We start from the raw sequence: 24,070 nt of genomic DNA on the forward strand, positions 1-24,070 counted from the left end.
GACTGTCAGGCAGAGTCAAGGCAGCTCAGGGTCTGTTGGCAGACTGCCCAGCCTACTGAGGCATGGAATGGTAAGAGGAAGTACACTTGAGGCTCAAGGTAAGGGGCTGAAGATTCTACTGACCATGCTGGAAAGAATATAGGATTTTTTTTTGATTGGAACAAATGTCTTATGTGTATATTTCATCAAATTGTTTCTGTTAGCTTGTGTCTTTGCTGCCCATGGAACTGAATTATAAGAAGCCTATGAAAAATACACTCGCTACTGGAGAAGTAATGACCTGCAGCCCTCCCATTATCTGTCTCTTAGACCTTTTTTTTCTATCTTTCCTATAATCATCTTCACTCCCCCCTCAGAGGACTGTTCAACTTTGTACCAGCCAGACCAATATATATCAGCCCATACCAGTTTATTTGGAGAAATAATATGGCTTCATACCAGCATCCCCCATATTAGGATTATTTGGGTGTTCAAATGATCGCTATAGTTTGAATGGTTTTTCCAAAACTGATCTTGAATTTTAATTGTCATTGTAACATTAGTAAGTGAAATCTTTAAGAAGTGATTAGGCTATAACTATTCTCCATATTTACGAATAAACAAACTGATTAACAAAAAGAATGTCTGGAGTATGTGCGAGAATGAAGAATGAATGAGTGAATAAAACATGATAATTTTTCAACAAGTATTTATATCAAATAATAGAACATATTATTAATAAAGAACACACAGGTAATATGAGATATTTCATTTTATAGGACCCAGAGCATAGAACACACACACACACACACACACACACACACACACACACACACACACACACAAATGTTCTGAGTTTCCAAGCCTGCACAGTGCCATAGAAGTGGGGAAGGAATTAAGAACTCAGGGGAAAAAAAACTTTCAGCAATTAAGTAATATACACACAGGATGCTGAAAGTGGAAGGTGAATCTTCTCCATTAAATCAGAAGAGATCCTTGTTTACTCTTTCTTACCCTTGGTCTATGATTGAACATGGAGCTAAGAAATGGCTGCAGCCTTCTCAGAGCTGTATATGAGGCACAAACACGTTAAAACACTCTTGCTTCCATAGACAACTCAGCCTAGCCCTGTCCAATTACCTTCAGATGATCTGGGAAATGCAGATTTGTCATCCTTAATCTAGTGGTTTATTCTGATTGCCAGAAAAAAAGCTTTGAATCCTGGTTTCAGTAAACATCTTCTCTCTAATCTGTAAGCTATTTATCAAATATGAATGCATTTTTTGAAATGAGTAACTCATTTCCCTGGTGTTTTTGTTCCAAAACTAATTGGAAGTGACAATACAAAGAATTACACATAGAGTTGAATCATCATAAAATAAATATCAAGTTGAAACTGCCTTTGGAGGCTTGCTGTCTTGTGCAGCTTCCTCTACGAGGAGGCCTGGATATTTCCATAGGCAGATCTGTGTTCCATTATTGATTAGCTTTTAGACTCTTGCTACATATTAGATTAGGATGTCTCAGTGACTAAAGAATGTAGAGTCCAACCACACATATAAACATCTTAACAAAAGAGTTTCTAACATGATTTTTTTTCAGAAAAAGGAAAGTTCACTTAAGTAATATTTCTGAAAATGACACTAATTGCATATTATAGATGTCCTCTTGTCTATTTTCTCTTTAGAAGGGGGGGCACATGTGTGCATGCAGGCATATGCACATGTGTATCTTTGTCCATCAGCTATTTGGGACAGCACTTTAAAAATTAAGAAATTGCTTGAATTTGTACGCACAATTTCTTGCACTATAATACTTAACCCTCACACTTACAGTTTTTTTCTGTTTAAAGGTGGGGCCATTCATGCATCACTAGATGAATGGCCCATAATAGTGGAAGCTATATTGTTAAAATTCAGCTCTTTGGGACATGCTTGCTCTATCTTGCCATGTGATCCCCTCTCTGTCATGTTGTGTGATACAGCAAGAAACAGATCCTTCTGCAAAAATATTACTGATACCTTGCTCTTGGGCATTGTACCCTTCAGAATCTTGAATTGGCTTTGAATCCCTGTGGATTATTCCATCTACAGTTTTCTGTTAGAGCAATTGAAAATAAGATAGAATATATGCAATTACAAGGAAGGACAATCTAGGATAATTGTCCCATCTGAAGATCTTTAATTATATAATTCTATTTGCAAGGTTCATTGAGCTAAAACACACTACACACACAGTCATGTTACTCATATGTAACATTTACAGGTTCTAGAGAAAAGGCTAATGTTTTATCTTCCACAGAACTCCATCTTTTATTTATTTATTCTGTCTCTTTTGGTGATGGTTGTTAACAAAAATAGGAATTTTCCTTCTTTCATTGGATAGAATAACAGTAAGATTTACTCAAGAATCTTGAGACAGAAGATCTACTCATGACAATCATGGTAACCACTGAGATGTTCACAGTCTGAGGCCTATCAGCAAGAAGTGCTCATCCAGCCTTCTCAGGGTGACTGACTTGTTGGGCTCTAGGTGTTGGGCTCCCTTCCACAGCCTGGACTACTTAGTATCTTTTCCTATCTAAAATTAGAAATTATTTCTACAAGGGTGGACATTTTAAACTTCCATAAAAATTGTGGTTTTGTAATTGTATATTGTTCCAAAATACATGACATATGCATGCACTTACCATAAAAAACAAATTTACTTTTGCCAAATTAGCATATAACATGATTTGCCTTCGCTTGATAAATACCCTTTTCCATTTGAATGCCTACTAAGTAGCGATATAATTGTACAAAGTGAAGACGATACAAAATTCAGCTGAGATATATAATCATCTTTTAAGTCCAATTCCGTGGCATTTTCATTGAATCAGGATTTTAATGCAGCAAAAGCAAATGGCAGTGGCTGAGCAGCTCAATGGCATTTTTCAGTACAGAAAGGTAAAATATTCGTGTCTTCCATGAAAAAAGATTTAAGTAATCAAATGTTTTACAATACAAATTGGCTTATAAAGTGGGTGCGGTAATTCCCAGTTCCATTTGATTTGGTAGTTGATGTAGAAGGCACAAATCACATAGAAAAACTCAGACTGCTAGGTCCACAGGCCTGGCAATGGCTTGGAATTTTAGGCAGTTTAGATTGGATAAAAATTCAGCCTGAAATAAAACCCTCCACAATTCCCTTTCCCCCCCTTTTTTTTCTCTTGTATAATTAAGGAAAATACTGACTTATCTGTTTTCTGGATAATTACAGGCTTGTAGACCTCAGGCTGTCTAAGTGCCAATAAAATCACCTGAAAATAAAAATAAAAACAATTATAATTAGGCTTTTTTTTTCAAATAACTGACTGAAATAATTGTCTCTCTCATCTACTGCCCATTTTGAGTTAGGGAGAAAATACAAATATACTGACCTTGTCTACTGCATTTACTCTCAAACTACAGAGGACACAGACCAGGATGTTCCTGAATTTCTGTAATTCTTCTAAGCACCTAGTTAGCTCCCAGATGCAAACTGAGGTTACAATGAATATTCTGTCCTGGATCCCTAATACACAAAAATCTGCGATCAAGAAGTATGACTTCACATTATTTTTTATCCTCTTGCCACCACAACTGCTAATATGTCATCATGGCCCACCATTCATTCTGACCATTCACTTGGTAGTTTCAGTTTTTTCACCTGCAATTAGAAGGTGCCTACAGTATACCTGTAAGAAATATGAGCAAGGATGGCAATAGGTTGTGATAAGTGATGACTCTACTAAGTATCTGAAGGGACAATGAAAGAGAAAGACAATATTTGGAAGACATTTGCTTAGAAAAGTTTGGCTTGACGCTTTTCCATTCTTTATCCTGTGGCAACTCAAGTAAGGGCCTAGAAAAGGAGTCCTAGAGGCAAGGAATCAATCACTCTGTTACTCACACAATGACCACAGGTAGTGGAGAAAGACCTCAGGTCTGAAAGGCCACATGCTGGGGGTGGTTTGCTTGCTTCCTTCCTGGGGAAAGAATGCAAGCTCTACATGAATAACTATGTTCAGAAACAGAATCTTCATTTCTATTGCTCAACATGCAAAAAATGGCTTCTCTGCTTCCTTTAACTCAGAAATAAGAAAAACAGGGGCTATACAGACATAGAAAGATATGTTTGTGCCTGGTGGTGGTGGCAGCGCATGCCTTTAATCCCAGCACTTGGGAGGCAGAGACAGGCAGACTTCTGAGTTCGAGGCCAGCCTGGTCTACAAAGTGAGTTACAGGACAGCCAGGACTACAAAGAGAAACCCTGTCTCAAAAAAACAAAAAACAAACCAAAAACAAACAAACAAAAAACCCAAAAAAAGATATGTTTGTAATTCTTAGTTTCTTTTGTACAAACTTCAACATTATTGAAATAATCATTTTAAATATCCAAAACCTTGGTGGTCTTCTCTCATCTCAGCAATGTTCAAATGGAGAAAATAGATTTGTGACAGCTATATCTGTGGAGTGCTTTTTTTTTTTTTTTTTTATTTTTTTTTTCATTTTTTTTTTATTAGGTATTTAGCTCATTTACATTTCCAATGCTATACCAAAAGTCCCCCTTACCCACCCACCCCCACTCCCCTACCCACCCACTCCCCCCCTTTGGCCCTGGCGTTCCCCTGTACCGGGGCACACAAAGTCTGCGTGTCCAATGGGCCTCTCTTTCCAGTGATGGCCGACTAGGCCATCTTTTGATACATATGCAGCTAGAGTCAAGAGCTCAGGGGTACTGGTTAGTTCATAATGTTGTTCCGCCTATAGGGTTGAAGATCCCTTTAGCTCCTTGGGTACTTTCTCTAGCTCCTCCATTGGGAGCCCTGTGATCCATCCATTAGCTGACTGTGAGCATCCACTTCTGTGTTTGCTAGGCCCCGGCATAGTCTCACAAGAGACAGCTACATCTGGGTCCTTTCAGTAAAATCTTGCTAGTGTATGCAATGGTGTCAGCATTTGGAAGCTGATTATGGGGTGGATCCCTGGATATGGCAGTCTCTACATGGTCCATCCTTTCATCTCAGCTCCATACTTTGTTTCTGTAACTCCTTCCATGGGTGTTTTGTTCCCACTTCTAAGGAGGGGCATAGTGTCCACACTTCAGTCTTCATTTTTCTTGAGTTTCATGTGTTTAGGAAATTGTATCTTATATCGTGGGTATCCTAGGTTTTGGGCTAGTATCCACTTATCAGTGAGTACATATTGTGTGAGTTCCTTTGTGATTGTGTTACCTCACTCAGGATGATGCTCTCCAGGTCCATCCATTTGGCTAGGAATTTCATAAATTCATTCTTTTTAATAGCTGAGTAGTACTCCATTGTGTAGATGTACCACATTTTCTGTATCCATTCCTCTGTTGAGGGGCATCTGGGTTCTTTCCAGTTTCTGGCTATTATAAATAAGGCTGCTATGAACATAGTGGAGCATGTGTCCTTCTTACCAGTTGGGGCTTCTTCTGGATATATGCCCAGGAGAGGTATTGCTGGATCCTCCGGTAGTACTATGTCCAATTTTCTGAGGAACCGCCAGACTGATTTCCAGAGTGGTTGTACAAGCCTGCAATCCCACCAACAATGGAGGAGTGTTCCTCTTTCTCCACATCCTCGCCAGCATCTGCTGTCACCTGAATTTTTGATCTTAGCCATTCTCACTGGTGTGAGGTGGAATCTCAGGGTTGTTTTGATTTGCATTTCCCTGATGATTAAGGATGTTGAACATTTTTTCAGGTGCTTCTCTGCCATTCGGTATTCCTCAGGTGAGAATTCTTTGTTCAGTTCTGAGCCCCATTTTTTAAGGGGGATATTTGATTTTCTGAGGTCCACCTTCTTGAGTTCTTTATATATGTTGGATATTAGTCCCCTATCTGATTTAGGATAGGTAAAGATCCTTTCCCAGTCTGTTGGTGGTCTTTTTGTCTTATAGACAGTGTCTTTTGCCTTGCAGAAACTTTGGAGTTTCATTAGGTCCCATTTGTCAATTCTCGATCTTACAGCACAAGCCATTTGTGTTCTGTTCAGGAATTTTTCCCCTGTGCCCATATCTTCAAGGCTTTTCCCCACTTTCTCCTCTATAAGTTTCAGTGTCTCTGGTTTTATGTGAAGTTCCTTGATCCACTTAGATTTGACCTTAGTACAAGGAGATAAGTATGGATCGATTCGCATTCTTCTACACGATAACAACCAGTTGTGCCAGCACCAATTGTTGAAAATGCTGTCTTTCTTCCACTGGATGGTTTTGGCTCCCTTGTCGAAGATCAAGTGACCATAGGTGTGTGGGTTCATCTCTGGGTCTTCAATTCTATTCCATTGGTCCACTTGTCTGTCTCTATACCAGTACCATGCAGTTTTTATCACACTTGCTCTGTAGTAAAGCTTTAGGTCAGGCATGGTGATTCCACCAGAGGTTCTTTTATCCTTGAGAAGAGTTTTTGCTATCCTCGGTTTTTTGTTATTCCAGATGAATTTGCAAATTGCTCCTTCTAATTCGTTGAAGAATTGAGTTGGAATTTTAATGGGGATTGCATTGAATCTGTAGATTGCTTTTGGCAAGATAGCCATTTTTACAATGTTGGTCCTGCCAATCCATGAGCATGGGAGATCTTTCCATCTTCTGAGATCTTCTTTAATTTCTTTCTTCAGGGACTTGAAGTTTTTATCATACAGATCTTTCACTTCCTTCGTTAGAGTCACGCCGAGATATTTTATATTATTTGTGGCTATTGAGAAGGGTGTTGTTTCCCTAATTTCTTTCTCAGCCTGTTTATTCTTTGTGTAGAGAAAGGCCATTGACTTGTTTGAGTTAATTTTATATCCAGCTACTTCACCGAAGCTGTTTATCAGGTTTAGGAGTTCTCTGTTGGAATTTTTAGGGTCACTTATATATACTATCATATCATCTGCAAAAAGTGATATTTTGACTTCCTCTTTTCCAATTTGTATCCCCTTGATCTCCTTTTGTTGTCGAATTGCTCTGGCTAATACTTCAAGTACTATGTTGAAAAGGTAGGGAGAAAGTGGGCAGCCTTGTCTAGTCCCTGATTTTAGTGGGATTGCTTCCAGCTTCTCTCCATTTACTTTGATGTTGGCTACTGGTTTGCTGTAGATTGCTTTTATCATGTTTAGGTATTGGCCTTGAATTCCTGATCTTTCCAGAACTTTTATCATGAATGGGTGTTGGATCTTGTCAAATGCTTTTTCTGCATCTAACGAGATGATCATGTGGTTTTTGTCTTTGAGTTTGTTTATATAATGGATTACATTGATGGATTTTCGTATATTAAACCATCCCTGCATCCCTGGAATAAAACCTACTTGGTCAGGATGGATGATTGCTTTAATGTGTTCTTGGATTCGGTTAGCGAGAATTTTATTAAGAATTTTTGCATCGATGTTCATAAGAGAAATTGGTCTGAAGTTCTCTATCTTTGTTGGGTCTTTCTGTGGTTTAGGTATCAGAGTAATAGTGGCTTCATAAAATGAGTTGGGTAGAATACCTTCTACTTCTATCTTGTGAAAAAGTTTGTGCAGAACTGGAGTTAGATCTTCTTTGAAGGTCTGATAGAACTCTGCACTAAACCCGTCTGGTCCTGGGCTTTTTTTGGCTGGGAGACTATTAATAACTGCTTCTATTTCTTTAGGGGATATGGGACTGTTTAGAAGGTCAACTTGATCCTGATTCAACTTTGGTACCTGGTATCTGTCCAGAAATTTGTCCATTTCGTCCAGGTTTTCCAGTTTTGTTGAGTATAGCCTTTTGTAGAAGGATCTGATTGTGTTTTGGATTTCTTCAGGATCTGTTGTTATGTCTCCCTTTTCATTTCTGATTTTGTTAATTAGGATTTTGTCCCTGTGCCCTTTAGTGAGTCTAGCTAAGGGTTTATCTATCTTGTTGATTTTCTCGAAGAACCAACTCCTCGTTTGGTTAATTCTTTGAATAGTTCTTCTTGTTTCCACTTGGTTGATTTCACCCCTGAGTTTGATTATTTCCTGCCGTCTACTCCTCTTGGGTGAATTTGCTTCCTTTTTTTCTAGAGCTTTTAGATGTGTTGTCAAGCTGCTAGTATGTGCTCTCTCCCGTTTTTTCTTGAAGGCACTCATAGCTATGAGTTTCCCTCTTAGAAATGCTTTCATTGTGTCCCAAAGGTTTGGGTACGTTGTGGCTTCATTTTCATTAAACTCTAAAAAGTCTTTAATTTCTTTCTTTATTCCTTCCTTGACCAAGGTATCATTGAGAAGAGTGTTGTTCAGTTTCCATGTGAATGTTGGCTTTCTGTTATTTATTTTGTTATTGAAGATCAGCCTTAGTGCATGGTGATCTGATAGGATACATGGGACAATTTCAATATTTTTGAATCTGTTGAGGCCTGATTTGTGACCTATTATGTGGTCAATTTTGGAGAAGGTACCATGAGGTGCTGAGAAGAAGGTATATCCTTTTGTTTTAGGATAAAATGTTCTGTAGATATCTGTCAGATCCATTTGTTTCATCACTTCTGTTAGTTTCAGTGTGTCCCTGTTTAGTTTCTGTTTCCATGATCTGTCCATTGGTGAAAGTGGTGTGTTGAAGTCTCCCACTATTATTGTGTGAGGCGCAATGTGTGCTTTGAGCTTTACTAAAGTTTCTTTAGTGAATGTGGCTGCTCTTGTATTTGGAGCATAGATATTCAGAATTGAGAGTTCCTCTTGGAGGATTTTACCTTTGATGAGAATGAAGTGTCCCTCCTTGTCTTTTTTGATGACTTTGGGTTGGAAGTCAATCTTATCAGATATTAGGATGGCTACTCCTGCTTGTTTCTTCATACCATTTGCTTGGAAAATTGTTTTCCAGCCTTTCATTCTGAGGTAGTGTCTATCTTTTTCTCTGAGATGAGTTTCCTGTAAGCAGCAAAATGTTGGGTCTTGTTTGTGTAGCCAGTTTGTTAGTCTATGTCTTTTTATTGGCGAGTTGAGACCATTGATGTTAAGAGATATTAAGGAAAAGTAATTGTTGCTTCCTGTTATTTTAGTTGTTAAAGGTGGCATTCTGTTCTTGTGGCTGTCTTCTTTTAGGTTTGTTGAGGGATTACCTTCTTGTTTTTTCTAGGGCGTTGTTCCCGTTCTTGTATTGGTTTTTTTCTGTTATTATCCTTTGAAGGGCTGGATTCGTGGAGAGATAATGCGTGAATTTGGTTTTGTCGTGGAATACTTTGGTTTCTCCCTCTATGATAATTGAGAGTTTGGCTGGGTATAGTAGCCTGGGCTGCAGTTTGTGTTCTCTTAGTGTCTGTATAACATCTGTCCAGGCTCTTCTGGCTTTCATAGTCTCTGGTGAAAAATCTGGTGTAATTCTGATAGGCTTGCCTTTATATGTTACTTGACCTTTTTCCCTTACTGCTTTTAGTATTCTATCTTTATTTAGTGCATTTGATGTTCTGATTATTATGTGTCGGGAGGAATTTCTTTTCTGGTCCAGTCTATTTGGAGTTCTGTAGGCTTCTTGTATGTTCATATGCATCTCATTCTTTAGATTTGGGAAGTTTTCTTCAATAATTTTGTTGAAGATGTTTGCTGGACCTTTGAGTTGAAAATCTTCATTCTCATCCACTCCTATTATCCGTACGTTTGGTCTTCTTATTGTGTCCTGGATTTCTTGGATATTTTGAGTTAGGATCTTTTTGCATTTTCCATTTTCTTTGATTGTTGTGCCGATGTTCTCTATGGAATCTTCTGCACCTGAGATTCTCTCTTCCATCTCTTGTATTCTGTTGCTGATGCTCAAATCTATGGTTCCAGATTTCTTTCCTAGGGTTTCTATCTCTAGTGTTGCCTCGCTTTGAGTTTTCTTTATTGTGTCTACTTCCCTTTTTAGGTCTAGTATGGTTTTGTTCATTTCCATCACCTGTTTGTATGTTTTTTCCTCTTTTTCTGTAAGGACTTCTACCTGTTTGATTGTGTTTTCCTGTTTTTCTTTAAGGACTTGTAACTCTTTAGCAGTGTTCTCCTGTATTTCTTTAAGTGATTTATTAAAGTCCTTCTTGATGTCCTCTACCATCATCATGAGATATGCTTTTAAATCTAGGTCTAGGTTCTCAGGTGTGTTGGGGTTCCCTGGACTGGGCGAAGTGGGTGTGCTGGGTTCTGGTGATGGTGAGTGGTCTTGGTTCCTGTTAGTAAGATTCCTCCGTTTACCTTTCGCCATCTGGTAATCTCTGGAGTTAGTAGTTATAGTTGACTCTGTTTAGAGATTGTTCTTCTGGTGATTCTGTTACCGTCTATCAGCAGACCTGGGAGACAGATTCTCTCCTCTGAGTTTCAGTGCTCAGAGCACTCTCTGCTGGCAAGCTCTCTTACAGGGAAGGTGCGCAGATATCTTGTATTTGGACCTCCTCCTGGCCGAAGAAGAAGGCCCAAAACAGGACCTTTCTCAGACAGTGTGTTGCTTTGGCAGTTCCCAGGTGGTACAGACTCTCACCTAAGCAGACTAAATTCCTAAGTTCCTTGGAGTCCCGGGACCAAGATGGCGACCGCTGCTGCTGTGGCTTAGGCCGCCTCCCCAGCTGGGTGGGCACCTGTCCTCCGGTCCGGAAGGTGGCCGGCTGTCCCCGGCCCACACAGGGTGCTGCCTCAGCGCCTCTGTGCTTCTGCCTGTTCCAGAAGCTGTCAGGTTCTCTGGCGCACCCTCTCACCTGTTTAGACTAATTTCCTAAGTTCGGCGGGTCTCGGACCAAGATGGCGACCGCTGCTGCTGTGGCTTAGGCCGCCTCCCCAGCCGGGCGGGCACCTGTCCTCTGGTCCGGACGGTGGCTGGCTGTCCCCGGCCCACAAAGGGTGCTGCCTCAGCGCCTCTGTGCTTCCGCCTGTTCCAGAAGCTGTCAGGTTCTCTGGCGCACCCTCTCACCTGTTCAGACTAATTTCCTAAGTTCGGCGGGTCCCGGACCAAGATGGCGACCGCTGCTGCTGTGGCTTAGGCCGCCTCCCCAGCTGGGTGGGCACCTGTCCTCCGGTCCGGAAGGTGGCCGGCTGTCCCCGGCCCACACAGGGTGCTGCCTCAGCGCCTCTGTGCTTCTGCCTGTTCCAGAAGCTGTCAGGTTCTCTGGCGCACCCTCTCACCTGTTTAGACTAATTTCCTAAGTTCGGCGGGTCTCGGACCAAGATGGCGACCGCTGCTGCTGTGGCTTAGGCCGCCTCCCCAGCCGGGCGGGCACCTGTCCTCTGGTCCGGACGGTGGCTGGCTGTCCCCGGCCCACAAAGGGTGCTGCCTCAGCGCCTCTGTGCTTCCGCCTGTTCCAGAAGCTGTCAGGTTCTCTGGCGCACCCTCTCACCTGTTCAGACTAATTTCCTAAGTTCGGCGGGTCCCGGACCAAGATGGCGACCGCTGCTGCTGTGGCTTAGGCCGCCTCCCCAGCTGGGTGGGCACCTGTCCTCCGGTCCGGAAGGTGGCCGGCTGTCCCCGGCCCACACAGGGTGCTGCCTCAGCGCCTCTGTGCTTCTGCCTGTTCCAGAAGCTGTCAGGTTCTCTGGCGCACCCTCTCACCTGTTCAGACTAATTTCCTAAGTTCGGCGGGTCTCGGACCAAGATGGCGACCGCTGCTGCTGTGGCTTAGGCCGCCTCCCCAGCCGGGCGGGCACCTGTCCTCCGGTCCGGACGGTGGCTGGCTGTCCCCGGCCCACAAAGGGTGCTGCCTCAGCGCCTCTGTGCTTCCGCCTGTTCCAGAAGCTGTCAGGTTCTCTGGCGCACCCTCTCACCTGTTCAGACTAATTTCCTAAGTTCGGCGGGTCCCGGACCAAGATGGCGACCGCTGCTGCTGTGGCTTAGGCCGCCTCCCCAGCTGGGTGGGCACCTGTCCTCCGGTCCGGAAGGTGGCCGGCTGTCCCCGGCCCACACAGGGTGCTGCCTCAGCGCCTCTGTGCTTCTGCCTGTTCCAGAAGCTGTCAGGTTCTCTGGCGCACCCTCTCACCTGTTCAGACTAATTTCCTAAGTTCGGCGGGTCTCGGACCAAGATGGCGACCGCTGCTGCTGTGGCTTAGGCCGCCTCCCCAGCCGGGCGGGCACCTGTCCTCTGGTCCGGACGGTGGCTGGCTGTCCCCGGCCCACAAAGGGTGCTGCCTCAGCGCCTCTGTGCTTCCGCCTCTGTGGAGTGCTTTTTGAAATTTAGATTTATATAGAATTTATTAGCATATGTCTTTTGTTTGATTGGTTGTTTTGTAGTTTTGAGAACAGATCTTGCTATATAGACCATGATGACTTCAAACTCATTACAGAGGCCATGCTAGCCTGGATGTTCATGTGGATGCCAACTCCTTCTATGTGTTAGCTTCCATATGTGTAAGTCACCAGGTCTATCTTCTGAAATTTTTGTTAATTCATTTTCTCCTGTTCTTTCTCTCTCTCTCTCTCTCTCTCTCTCTCTCTCTCTCTCTCTCTCTCCCTCCCTCCCTCCCTCCCTCCCTCTCTCTCTCTCTTCTTTCTGTACAAACTCTTCTTTTGGCTTAAAAATGAAAATTAATTTATTTCCAATGAGTATTGTAAATAGGACAGAGGTAGCACGGTCATGTACAGATTAATCTAACCAGGATCTCTGTACATGGGATGGCATATCTTAAGTGTTTTATTTCCCTGGATATGTCTAATGATCACAGAATTCACTTCTAAACAATTCGTCTCAATGTTGCCCTTTGTGACTTTAAGCAAATTCAGCCAAAAATTGAAGCTGCCTTTTACACTACTAAGTTTGTGCCCAATCCACTATTTTATCTACCAAGTCCATCAGAATATCCCGAGCATATCTCACTCTGCTTCTTTTAGAGAGCAGGTGGGTTTTCAGAGTAGCATAACATTAATGGAGTAGACAGTTCTAGGAGTAAATTACATACTCATGTAATCATGCACTTCACAAAAATGTCCGCTATGGTTACTATTAATGTGACACAATTGTCACAACGAATGAGTTACTATCGATACACTGTTATCATTTAAGTGCAGACTTTTTCCATTTTCCTTAGTTTTACTCTAATTAGCAGGGCTCCATGCAAGATTGTATTCAGTCCTCTTGTCTGCTTAGGTCCTTCTTGGCTTTGAGAGAACTGCCTCCCTTGTAACAATTTTGGCAGTTTTGAGAAGTAATTCAGAAAGTTTGTTAAAGGACCCTCGACTAGAATTTGTCCAATATCTTTTTTCTTGTAATCAGATTGGACTTACAAGTTTTTGAGAAAGAAGATCATGGAAGAAAAGTTCCATTTTCTTTATACCCTGTCAATGGAATAAGCTCTCAGAATGACGTGTTGCTGTTCATGTTCCCCTCGATGATCTGTCTGAGGCAGTGTCTGTCAGGGTTCTCCACCACAACAAAACTCATTCTTCCATTATCCCCACCACCACAACCGCACATATTCTACATAAGAAAGACATTTTTAAAAGGACAGCATTAATGACTTGGGAGTAAATGTTTTAGTTATTTGAATAGATGATACTTGCATAAATTATTCTAATTTCATATATAAGATTTGTCTGTTTGCATTTACTTATTCTTCCAACTGTTTATTTTTATCACCATGGATTTTAGGTTTTTTGCTTGAGTTCTAGCCTAATATTATTTTATGCATTTTGTTAATCAATTTGTTTCTGTCTTGAAACTGTTCAGGTCACATTGATATGTTTTCTTTCTTTTTTTTTAAATATTTTTTATTAGGTATTTTCCTCATTTACATTTCCAATGCTATCCCAAAAGGCCCCCATACGCTCCCCCCCATTCCTCTACCCACCCACTCCCACTTTTTGGCCCTGGCATTCCCCTGTACTGGGGCATATAAAGTTTGCAAGTCCAATGGGCCTCTCTTTCCAGTGATGGCCTACTAGGCCATCTTTTGATACATATGCAGCTAGAGTCAAGAGCTCCGGGGTACTGGTTAGTTCATAATGTTGTACCACCTATAGGGTTGCAGATCCCTTTAGCTCCTTGGGTACTTTCTCTAGCTCCTCCATTGGGGGCCCTGTGATCCATCCAATAGCTGACTGTGAGCATCCACTTCTGTGTTTGCTAGGCCCCGGCTTAGCCTCACAAGAGACAGCTAAATCTGGGTACTTTCAGCAAAATCTTGCTAGTGTATGTAATGGTGTCAGCTTTTGGAAGCTGATCATGGGATGGATCCCTGCATATGGCAGTCTCTAGATGGTCCATCCTTTTGTCACAGCTCCAAACTTTGTCTCTGTAACTCCTTCCATGGGTGTTTTATTCCCAATTCTAAGAAGGGGCAAAGTGTCCACACTTTGGTCTTCCTTCTTAAGTTTCATGTGTTTTGCAAATTGTATCTTTTATCTTGGGTATTCTAAGTTTCTGGGCTAATATCCACTTATTAGTGAGTACATAACATTTGAGTTCTTTTGTGATTGTGTTACCTCTCTCAGGATGATGCCCTCCAGGTCCATCCATTTGCCTAGGAATTTCATAAATTCATTCTTTTTAATAGCTGAGTAGTACTCCATTGTATAAATGTACCACATTTTTTGTATCCATTCCTCTGTTGAGGGGCATCTGGGTTCTTTCCAGCTTCTGGCTATTATAAATAAGGCTGCTATGAACATAGTGGAGCATGTGTCCTTACCGGTCGGGACATCTTCTGGATATATGCCCAGGAGAGGTATTGCGGGATCCTCTGGTAGTACTATGTCCAATTTTCTGAGGAACCGCCAGTCTGATTTCCAGAGTGGTTGTACAAGCTTGCAATCCCACCAACAATGGAGGAGTGTTCCTCTTTCTCCACATCCACGCCAGCATCTGCTGTCACCTGAATTTTTGATCTTAGCCATTCTGAGTGGTGTGAGGTGGAATCTCAGGGTTGTTTTGATTTGCATTTCCCTGATGATTAAGGATGTTGAACATTTTTTCAGGTGCTTCTCAGCCATTTGGTATTCCTCAAGTGAGAATTCTTTGTTCCTCCATTGTTGGTGGGATTGCAAGCTTGTACAACCACTCTGGAAATCATTCTGGCAGTTTCTCAGAAAATTGGACATGGTACTACTGGAGGATCCTGCAATACCTCTCCTGGGCATATATCCAGAAGATGTTCCAACTAGTAAGAAAGAAACACGCTCCACTATGTTCACAGCAGCCTTATTTATAATAGCCAGAAGCTGGAAAGAACCCAGATGCCCCTCAACAGAGGAATGGATACAAAAAATGTGGTACATTTACACAATGGAGTACTACTCAGCTATTAAAAAGAATGAATTTATGAAATTCCCAGGCAAATGGATGGACCTGAAGGGCATTATCCTGAGAGAGGTAACCCAATCACAAAGGAACTCACACAATATATACTCACTGATAAGTGGATATTAGCCCAGAAACTTAGAATACCCAAGATATAAGTTACAATTTGCAAAACACATGAAACTCAAGAAGAATGAAGACCAAAGTGTGGACACTTTGCCCCTTCTTAGAATTGGGAACAAAACACCCATGGAAGGAGTTACAGAGACACAGTTTGGAGCTGAGACAAAAGGATGAAGCATCTAGAGACTGCCATATCCAGGGATCCATCCCATAATCAGCCTCCAAACGCTGACAACATTGCATACACTAGCAAGATTGTGCTGATAGGAGCCTGATATAGCAGTCTCTAGTGAGACTATGCCGGAGCCTAGCAAACACAGAAGTGGATGCTCACAGTCAGCTATTGGACAGATCACAGGGCCCCCAATGGAGGAGCTAGAGAATGTACCCAAGGAGCTAAAGGGATCTGCAACCCTATAGGTGGAACAACATTATGAACTAACCAGTACCCCAGAGCTCTTGACTCTAGCTGTGTAAGTATCAAAAGATAGCCTAGTCGGCCATCACTGGAAAGAGAGGCCCATTGGACTTGCAAACTTTATATGCCCCAGTACAGGGGAATGCCAGGGCCAAAAAGTGGGAATGGGTGAGTTGTGGTGTGTGGGGGAGGGTATGGGGGACTTTTGGGATAGCATTGGAAATGTAAATGAGGAAAATACCTAATTTTAAAAAAATGCAATAAAAAAAAGAACATCTACCCAACTTAAAAAAAATAATGTAAAGGAAGCTGTTTCAGTATTCAAACACATGTGAATTGATTTAAAAAATAAATTACTTAAAACTTAAAAATGCAGAATTTCATAAGTGATTATTTTAGATTAGTTTAATATTCATATCCTATACTGTAATTTTTGTGAATTTTGACAGTATTACTAATCTACAGCTGGAATATCAAACACAAGAATTGTACCACGCTCAGATGTTCCTTGTGTCTTCCTTATTAATTTTTTTGGTTATTTTATTGATTTACCTTTCAATGTTTTCCCCTTTCCAGGTTTCCCCTCTGCAAGTCTCCTATCACCTCCCCTTCCCCTGCTTCTATGAGGATGCTCCCCCTCCCACTCACCCACCCCATGTCACCACCCTAGCATCCCCCTATGCTGGGTCATCGAACCTCCACAGGACCAAGGGGCTCCCCTCCTATTGATGCCAGATAAAGCCATCCTCTGCTACATATGCAGCTAGAGCCATGGGTCCCTCCATGTGTACTCTTTGGTTGGTGGTTTAGTCCCTGGGAGCTCTGGGGGGTCTGGTTGATTGATATTTTTGTTCTTCCTGTGGGGTTGCAAACCCCTTCAGCTCCTTCAGTCCTTTCTCTATCTCCTGCCTTGGGGGTCCCCATGCTCAGTCAAATGGTTGGCTGCAAGCATCTGCATCTGAATTGGTCAGTTGTTGGCATAGCCTCTCAGGAGACAGTTTTTAACTTCATTCTATATGTGTGGCAAGTACTAGAATGGTTTCTGGATGTTTCATGTGATGGCTAGTTTTATGTTATCTTCACATAGCCAGAGTCATTTTGGAAGATAAGACAATTCAGAAAATGCTTCTACCAAAATGGTCTGTGGTACATTTTCTTGACTGCTGAGTGATGTGGAAGAGCCCAGCTTATTGTGACCAGTACCACCCCTGTACTAAAGCTCTCTCTCAGGTGCTTTAAGAATGCTGGCTGAGCATGCCAGGAGGACATGCTGAAAGTGAGTACACACAAAAAACTCACAAAGGTGAAGACCTCAGGCAGCTGAACTTGCTAGATATTCAGTAATATAGTGCCTGTAGCTAACCCATTTTCTACTGGGATGAAAAGGTGAATGGGAGACTGAGTCTATATACTGGGTGATACATGAGTAAGATAAAATTACACTGTTCTCTATGGAGGAAAATAAGAAACCTGTTAGATGGTTTTAGATATTAGCCCAAAAACTTAATATAGTGAGATATAAGGTACAATTTGCAAAACACATGAAACTGAAGAATGAAGACCAAAGTGTGGACACTTTGCCCCGTCTTAGAATTGGAAACAATCACCCATGGAAGGAGTTACAGAGACAAAGTTTGGAGCTGAGACAAAAGGACGGACCATCAAGAGACTGCCATATCCAGGGATCCATCCCATAATTAGCCTCCAAATGATGACACCATTTCATACACTAGCAAGCGTTTGGTGCAAGGACCATGATATAGCCGTCTCTTGTGAGACTAGGCTGGGGCCTATCCACAGAAGTTGATGCTCACAGTCAACTATTGGATGGATCACAGGGCCCCCAAGGGAAGAGCTGGAGAAAGTACCCAAGGAGCTAAAGAGATCTGCAACCCTGTAGATGCAACATTATGAACTAACCAATACCCCTGAGCTCTTGACTCTAGCTGCATATGTATCAAAAGATGCCCTAGTCGGCCATCACTGGAAAGAGAGGCCCACTGGATAGGCAAACTTTATATGCCCCAGTACAGGGGAACACCAGGGCCAAAAAATGGGAATGGGTGGGTAGAGGAGTGGGGGGGGGCGAGGGTATGGGAGGCTTTTGGGATAGCATTGGAAATGTAATTGAGGAAAATACATAATAAAAAAAATAAGAGAAAAAAAAGACAAAAGAAACCTGTTAGCGCTATTCATAAAACTAAATCCACTAGTGTCTCAATTGTGAGAAGGGCTCTAAGGAAGGCAGGATGTCAACAGAGTTAGCAATAAAATTTAGCAAAAAAAAGACCCTGGTTCCTACTGGCACAGGTGGAGAACACTGTTACTCCTGAGGCCCATGCACCTCTGCTTGTGCGAACCTCTTCCCCATGAATGAACATTAGTCTTCACTCACAATTTCCAGCATGGCCACCTTCTGGCATGTGAATATTTGCTTCAGCTCACTACCATCACCTTCTCCAAACAAACCACAAATCCCAAATCTTGTAGGGCACTAACATGACCCTCAGACTTGAAATAAAAATAGGATTCCCAATGCAGAGAGTCTACCCATAGTGACATGCTAAACGCAATGAGTTTTCACTGGAAAACAAAAACCAAGGAATCATAAGCAGACTCTAGGACAAAGCAAAGCGATGGAACATAGTGGTTAACCAAGACGTGAGGCAATGGAGGTACTCCAGAGAGAATGTCAAGGAAAAGGCACGGAAGCGCATCTCTACAGAGAAGTACAGTCACTTTAACACACACACACACACACACACACACACTCACACACACACACAGACACACACACACACATACCAGAGGGACAGAATAAGGAAGAGCGGGAGAACATGGAATACACCACTGACTCTCATGTGTATGGGAAATGTAGAGAGGCACACCCTCGCTTTGCCCTGTCTCCCTCCTAAATTCACGTGGGGAAGTGAGAATGGGTGGGCAGGGCAGTATGGAAGACCCTAGGAGGCTAAGGTAATGCCTCTCTTCCCTAAGCAGACCACCTAGCCCACACTCTCCCTACAGGGCCAACAAATTGGTACTCTGTGCCTTTTAAGCCCTTCCCCCACCCACGGGGCTAGACTAGGTAGGGGCGTGGCTTCCTGACCAAACAATGCAAGGGCAGGGCTACTCCTTATCCAGCAAGAGAAATTTCAGTAGAGGGTCTGAAGGTCCTGGCTAAATTCCAGTAAAACAACGAAATGGGGTTAATAAATACAAAGTTACAAGAATTTCACATGGCTGAATCAAAAAGTGCCACCACCCAAGCTGTGAAGAAGAATGAGAAATTCAAATATAAAGTCAAGGTGAGCTGCTTCACCTCTACCCCTTGTCTAGTCTCCCTACCTTGTCCTCACAGCACATTCACCCCGAGACCTCGCCCCTTCCCATGAGCTCCTGTTTCCTCCCCATCTCCACTTTCTTTCTCCAAACCAATCCCTCCCTGTGATCTCCTTCCAGGAAACTAAGAAACCAGTGTTTATGAACATATTCAATCAAGCCACTGTGAAAAAGCCACTCCCCCCAAGAGCTCAGACTCCCTTGGTTAAGGTGAAGAAAGAAAGAAAACCACAAAGATTATGCCTTTACCATCGCGTAAATGAGAAGCCTAACCAGGATGTACAGTATGATCTTGACAAGAGCGAGGACAGCAGTACCAGCAGCACCACAAGCTATGAGCTGGACAGCCAGTGAAGAAGGATGGAGGACAGAGACCTCAGAAACACCTATCAGCATCCAGAGGTCTCCACCCTGACCAGTATGCAACTGTGAAGACAGCAACTTTGCAGCCCCTGGTGGTCAGATGATGAAATAAAATCAAGCTCTTAGGAGTGAATGCCTGTCTCTGTGTTCTCTGATGGGAGCCAGGGGAGTGGAGAATAGGGAAGGGTCAGGCTAGGAAGGGTGTGAGAGCAGGAGGGAGGGAGGATTAGGGGGTATAGGTGGGAGGAGGAATGGAATGGAAATGGGGAGGACAAGGAAGGTGGGTGGTTGGGAAGGGTGGAACATTTGCAGAGTGTGGAGCAGGATGCAAACATATAGGTCGAGAAGGAGGCAGGTCCTCAGAGATTGAGGGTCTAAGGTGAAGCAGATGTAGGAGCTAAGTGTTGGTTATTCAGGCCACTTAAGAGGCAGGAAAGGCTTTTCCTTCAATGGATGCCCGTTGTAAACGTTGTATACTCTGTAAACTTTGTAAACCCTCAAGGCAGGAAAGAGGCCAGGCCTGAAGAGCTCCAGCAGGCACAGCCTGCTTCCCAGACCTCCCTAACTCTCATAACTGTGTTTCCAGTCTCTGTACCTGCCACAAAGTCCATCTCCAGCCCCTCAACAGGACCCTCCCCAGATTATGGTAGTTTTAGGTGAACGTCTGAACTAAAGTCGTCAATCCCTGAATACTAAAACCCACCAATCTGTGAACTTCTCACAGAAACCTACCAATCCCTGAACTTCTCACAGAAACCTACCAATCCCTGAACTTCTCACAGAAACCTACCAATCCCTGAACTTCTCACAGAAACCTACCAATCCCTGAACAGAAAAGCCCATCAGTCCCTGAGCTCCCCCAAGCTCAGTACTTGAAATCCAACCAGCCCTCTCACCCCGGAAATCTCTACCCTAGACAGTGCCATGCAGCAACAACCCCTACATAATAAGCAATGGCCTTTGTCCAATTGCTGCTGTCTGCTCCCTCTTGGGAAAATAGGCAGCCACTCCTGGATCCGTTACTCCACAACCAGGAACAATAAATCCAATACATCTCTTTCATGAGACTTGCTGCCTGCTGTGACTCTCTCACTGAAGAAGACAAGAAGCAGTGAAGAGAAGAAGGGAAGAAGCAAAGAGGAGGGGCAGACGAGCTCCTCAGCTGCTCAGCTCAGCTGGGAACACACTCCCTGGGAGCTGCAGCGCCTCTGCTGAGGAGGCTTCCTCTCAGAGCTGTAAGGTTCCTGGACCACTGTGTCTCAGGATGCCTTTTCCATTGAGACACTGCCCCACTTCAGAGCTGTGTGATTCCTGGTCTGCTGTGTCTCAGGGTGCCCTTCCATTGGGGTATGTTGAGGTTTGGTCTTACTGTCTATTGAAATGCCAAGGCCTAGCGTCTGCACATAGGCTCAAGAGACTCTGCCCTCAAGTTATTTCTGATTGGAAAATAAAGATGCCAACAGCCAATAGCTAGACAAAAGAGACACAGGTGGGGTTTAGGTTTCCTGGGCTTGGGGTCAGAGGAGAACCATGACAAAACAAAGAAGTTGGAGGAGGAGGAAGGGAAGGCTCCATTGATTAGGAGTCATAAAAACATGGCCCCGAGGGCTGGCCAACTGTAGTTGAGATCAGCCCAGATGAAACATAGTAAGTAATAGCTCAGGCTATCGATAGGAAAGTTGATTCTAACAGTATAGAGGGTAGTCGTCTGCCCAGCCCTTGTGCTGTTTAAGGCTTGGTATAAATATAAAGGTTGGGGGGGTGTGTCTTTTATCCAGGAAATAATTGGTCTAAGGCAGGGTACAAACACCAGGTACGGGTTAAATAATTTCTACAGCAGGTAGACCTTCTCCCCCTCAGAGCTGTGGTTTCTGGGCTTCTGAGTCCCAAGATACCTTCCCATCTGAGCAGGAAGGCTAACAATAAGGATTTAGTCACAACATGGCAGTATATACAAACTTCCCCTTACAGGTTGGACCAATAGGAGGTCGAGAAACCCAGATGGAGAGAGGTATGATATGTATCACATGTACAATGACAACTCTTGCGCAAAAGGTAGACAGTTACCTCAGCTGGCAGTGGTGGCCTCAGCTGACAGTGACCTCAGCTGGCAGCCAGCTGATCCTGAGATGGAAAGAATGAACTGCCCTTAAAACCAGCAACCCCCTCAACCCACTGAAATCTACCACACAGACACAATGATGGTGTTTGGTGAGGCTCTAACCCACTTTGTCATTAAGCAGCTGTGGGTGGGGCATGGATTACGGAGCATGGGAACAGTAAACATGGACTGCACTTGGCAGATGCTCTCTGGAGAATTTTGTGATCTGAACAGAGCAGAAGAAAGTGGCTCTGTTATTATTATGCCCATCTTCCTGACAATGTTTAACACCAAAGGATGCTAGTGATTAAATACCACCCCCAGTCTTCCCTTGGTCTAAATTCTGAATGCTTGCTGTGATTTGTGTTATTTCATATATGAATAAGTACATTTTGCCTTAGTATGTTTCAGTGGTTTTCCTTTTAAAAACTGGTTATGTTCAGGAAGTGAAATCATATGCCCTGTTGTGCAGTGGTCCAACCCTGGCTGATAGGACTCACTACCTCCTTCCCTCATTGTTCCTCCTGCTGGGAATAGCCAGTGGTGGCTTCTGTGTGCTCATTTCTAGCCTACAGGCCTTAAGTTGAGGTAGGATACAGAGGCGTCTCACATGGAAACCACATTCTAAACGACGGCAGGACTATGACAGTCCAGAGAAGGACAGCCCTGGCTGGATCCTTTTTCTATATTGATGTTTCAGTCTGTGCTGATATGACATCTTTCTTCAATTAAGAACCATTCAGGAAGGCACCGTTGCTGAAGGCAATACCACACAAATCACTGTATATAGAAAAGTAGATATCATGCCTACGCAGATATCTTTCTAGCATCTTTGGTATAGGAAGGTACTCTGCATGATACCAAAAGAGAAATGTAAAAATGAAACGTAGCTACAAAGCCCTTGATATTCAATGCTGTTGAGTAACAAAACATCATATTTGGCATATGGCCTACTCTACAACATGGAACCCATACCTAACAGTGCTGGGGTGACCAAAAACATGAAACTAGATAGTCCAGCGACTTAGGGTAAAACCAAATTCTACTGTTCTTTAAAAAAAAAAAAAAGCCAATAAAATGACTCTAATGACATTTTCCTATACTTACCTATCACTCAGCACATTGCTCAGCCATCATTAGAGAAGCTTCCTCCTGCAGCAAATGAGAACACATACAAAAGAGTAAGAGACCTAGGAACACACAGTTCTAAAGATCAAGTCTTTGCTCTCAGCAGTCATGGAACCCAATAGAAGAGAAGGCAGAATGTGTTAAGAGCTAGAAGGAATTGAGAACAACTTCTCTGGACATCTTTTCCTTCTGCTTGTTTTGTTTAATTCCAATGTGTTGGTCTTTGTTTTCTTATTATATTTGGTTTTATTACTGTCCTTAAGAAGCCTGAGTTTTTAAAATTTATTTTATTAATTTACATTCTAGTCATTGCTCCCCCTTCCCAGACCTTTCCCACAGTTCCTCATCCTGTTCTTCCTCTCCAATTGCCTTGGAGAGGGTGTTCCCCCACTACCACTCCTCCCCCTTCCCTGAGGCCTCAAGTCTCTCAAGAATTAAGTGCATCTTCTCCCACTGAGGCCAGACCAGACAGTCCTCTGCTTTATATGTGCCATTGGGCCTTTGACCAGCTGCTGTATGCTGCCTGGTTGGTAGCTCTGTGTCTGAGAGATCTCTCTGGGTTAGTTGAGACTGCTGATCTTTCTGTGGGGTCACCTTTCTCCTCAGTTTCTTCCAGCCTTTCCCTAATTCAACCACAGGGGCCCCCCAACTTCTATCTATTGGATGTTGAGTATCTGCATCTGTCTCAGTCAGCTGCTGGTAGAACCCCTCCAAGGACAGCCATGCTAGGCTCCTGTCTGTAAGCTGAACATGGCATCAGAAATAGTGTCAGGGTTTGGTGCCCCCACCACCCCCAAGAGATGGATACCAAGTTGCTCCAGACATGACAAACAGAAAAGGAGTTGATCTGGATGAGAGTGGTGGTGGGGAGGAACTGGGAGGAGTAGAAGAAAGGGAAATGGAACAGAATATTTATGTGAGGGGGGAAAACATTTACTACAAAAGCAAGCAAAAGTATTCCCATTACATGTAGGATTTTTATTTTTATTGGTTATTTTATTTATTTATATTTCAAATGTTATCCCCTTCCTGAATTCCACTCCGCAACCCCTCTATACACCCTCCTCCACTCAACCACTCCTGCCTCCCTGCCCTGGCATTCCTCTACCTTCACAGGACCAAGGGCCTCTCATTCCATTGATGTCCAACAAGGCCATCCTCTGCTACAAAAGAGGCTGGAGTCATGGGTCTCTCCATGTGTACTCTTTGGTTGGTGGTTTAGTCCCTGGGAGCTCTGGGGGGGGGGCAGTCTGCTTGGTTGATGTTGTTCTTCCTATGGGGTTGCAATCCCCTTTAGCTTCTTCAGTCCTTCCCCTAACTCTTCCATTGGAGTTCCTGTAACTTGTGGGATTTTTAAACTGTAAAAGTGGTTTTGGCTATGATTTCATTTTCTTATATTTTTATAT

At 43.1% G+C, this 24,070-nt stretch overlaps 1 protein-coding gene and 1 long non-coding RNA gene across 2 annotated transcripts in view; one reads left to right on the plus strand and one right to left on the minus strand.

The window, feature by feature from the left end:
• Window positions 1–2,847: 2,847 nt before the first annotated feature.
• 1700111N16Rik (RIKEN cDNA 1700111N16 gene) overlaps window positions 2,848–24,070 on the minus strand; it is a 214,329-nt gene continuing 193,106 nt past the window's right edge. Inside the window, exons 8-9 of the long non-coding RNA NR_033213.2 lie at window positions 22,644–22,688; window positions 2,848–3,277 (exon numbers count right to left, since the gene is read on the minus strand). This is a non-coding gene — a long non-coding RNA (RIKEN cDNA 1700111N16 gene). The remainder of the gene's footprint in view (window positions 3,278–22,643; window positions 22,689–24,070) is intronic.
• On the plus strand, window positions 18,869–19,568 carry 1700020N15Rik (RIKEN cDNA 1700020N15 gene). Its single transcript, NM_029316.1, has 2 exons — window positions 18,869–19,038; window positions 19,193–19,568. Exons 1-2 carry the CDS (start codon window positions 18,934–18,936, stop codon window positions 19,424–19,426), a joined length of 339 nt encoding a protein of 112 aa, NP_083592.1. The 5' UTR covers window positions 18,869–18,933; the 3' UTR covers window positions 19,427–19,568.

Source organism: Mus musculus, chromosome X, assembly GCF_000001635.26.
Source record: "Mus musculus strain C57BL/6J chromosome X, GRCm38.p6 C57BL/6J".
Classification (NCBI taxonomy): domain Eukaryota; kingdom Metazoa; phylum Chordata; class Mammalia; order Rodentia; family Muridae; genus Mus; species Mus musculus.

Excerpts from the sequence above, each read along its gene's own strand:
- 1700020N15Rik (NM_029316.1), top strand. The coding sequence starts at position 18,934 with ATGGGGTTAATAAATACAAAGTTACAAGAATTTCACATGGCTGAATCA. Across the intron at positions 19,039-19,192 it reads AATTCAAATATAAAGTCAAG|GAAACTAAGAAACCAGTGTT; the intron begins GTGAGCTGCTTC and ends ATCTCCTTCCAG.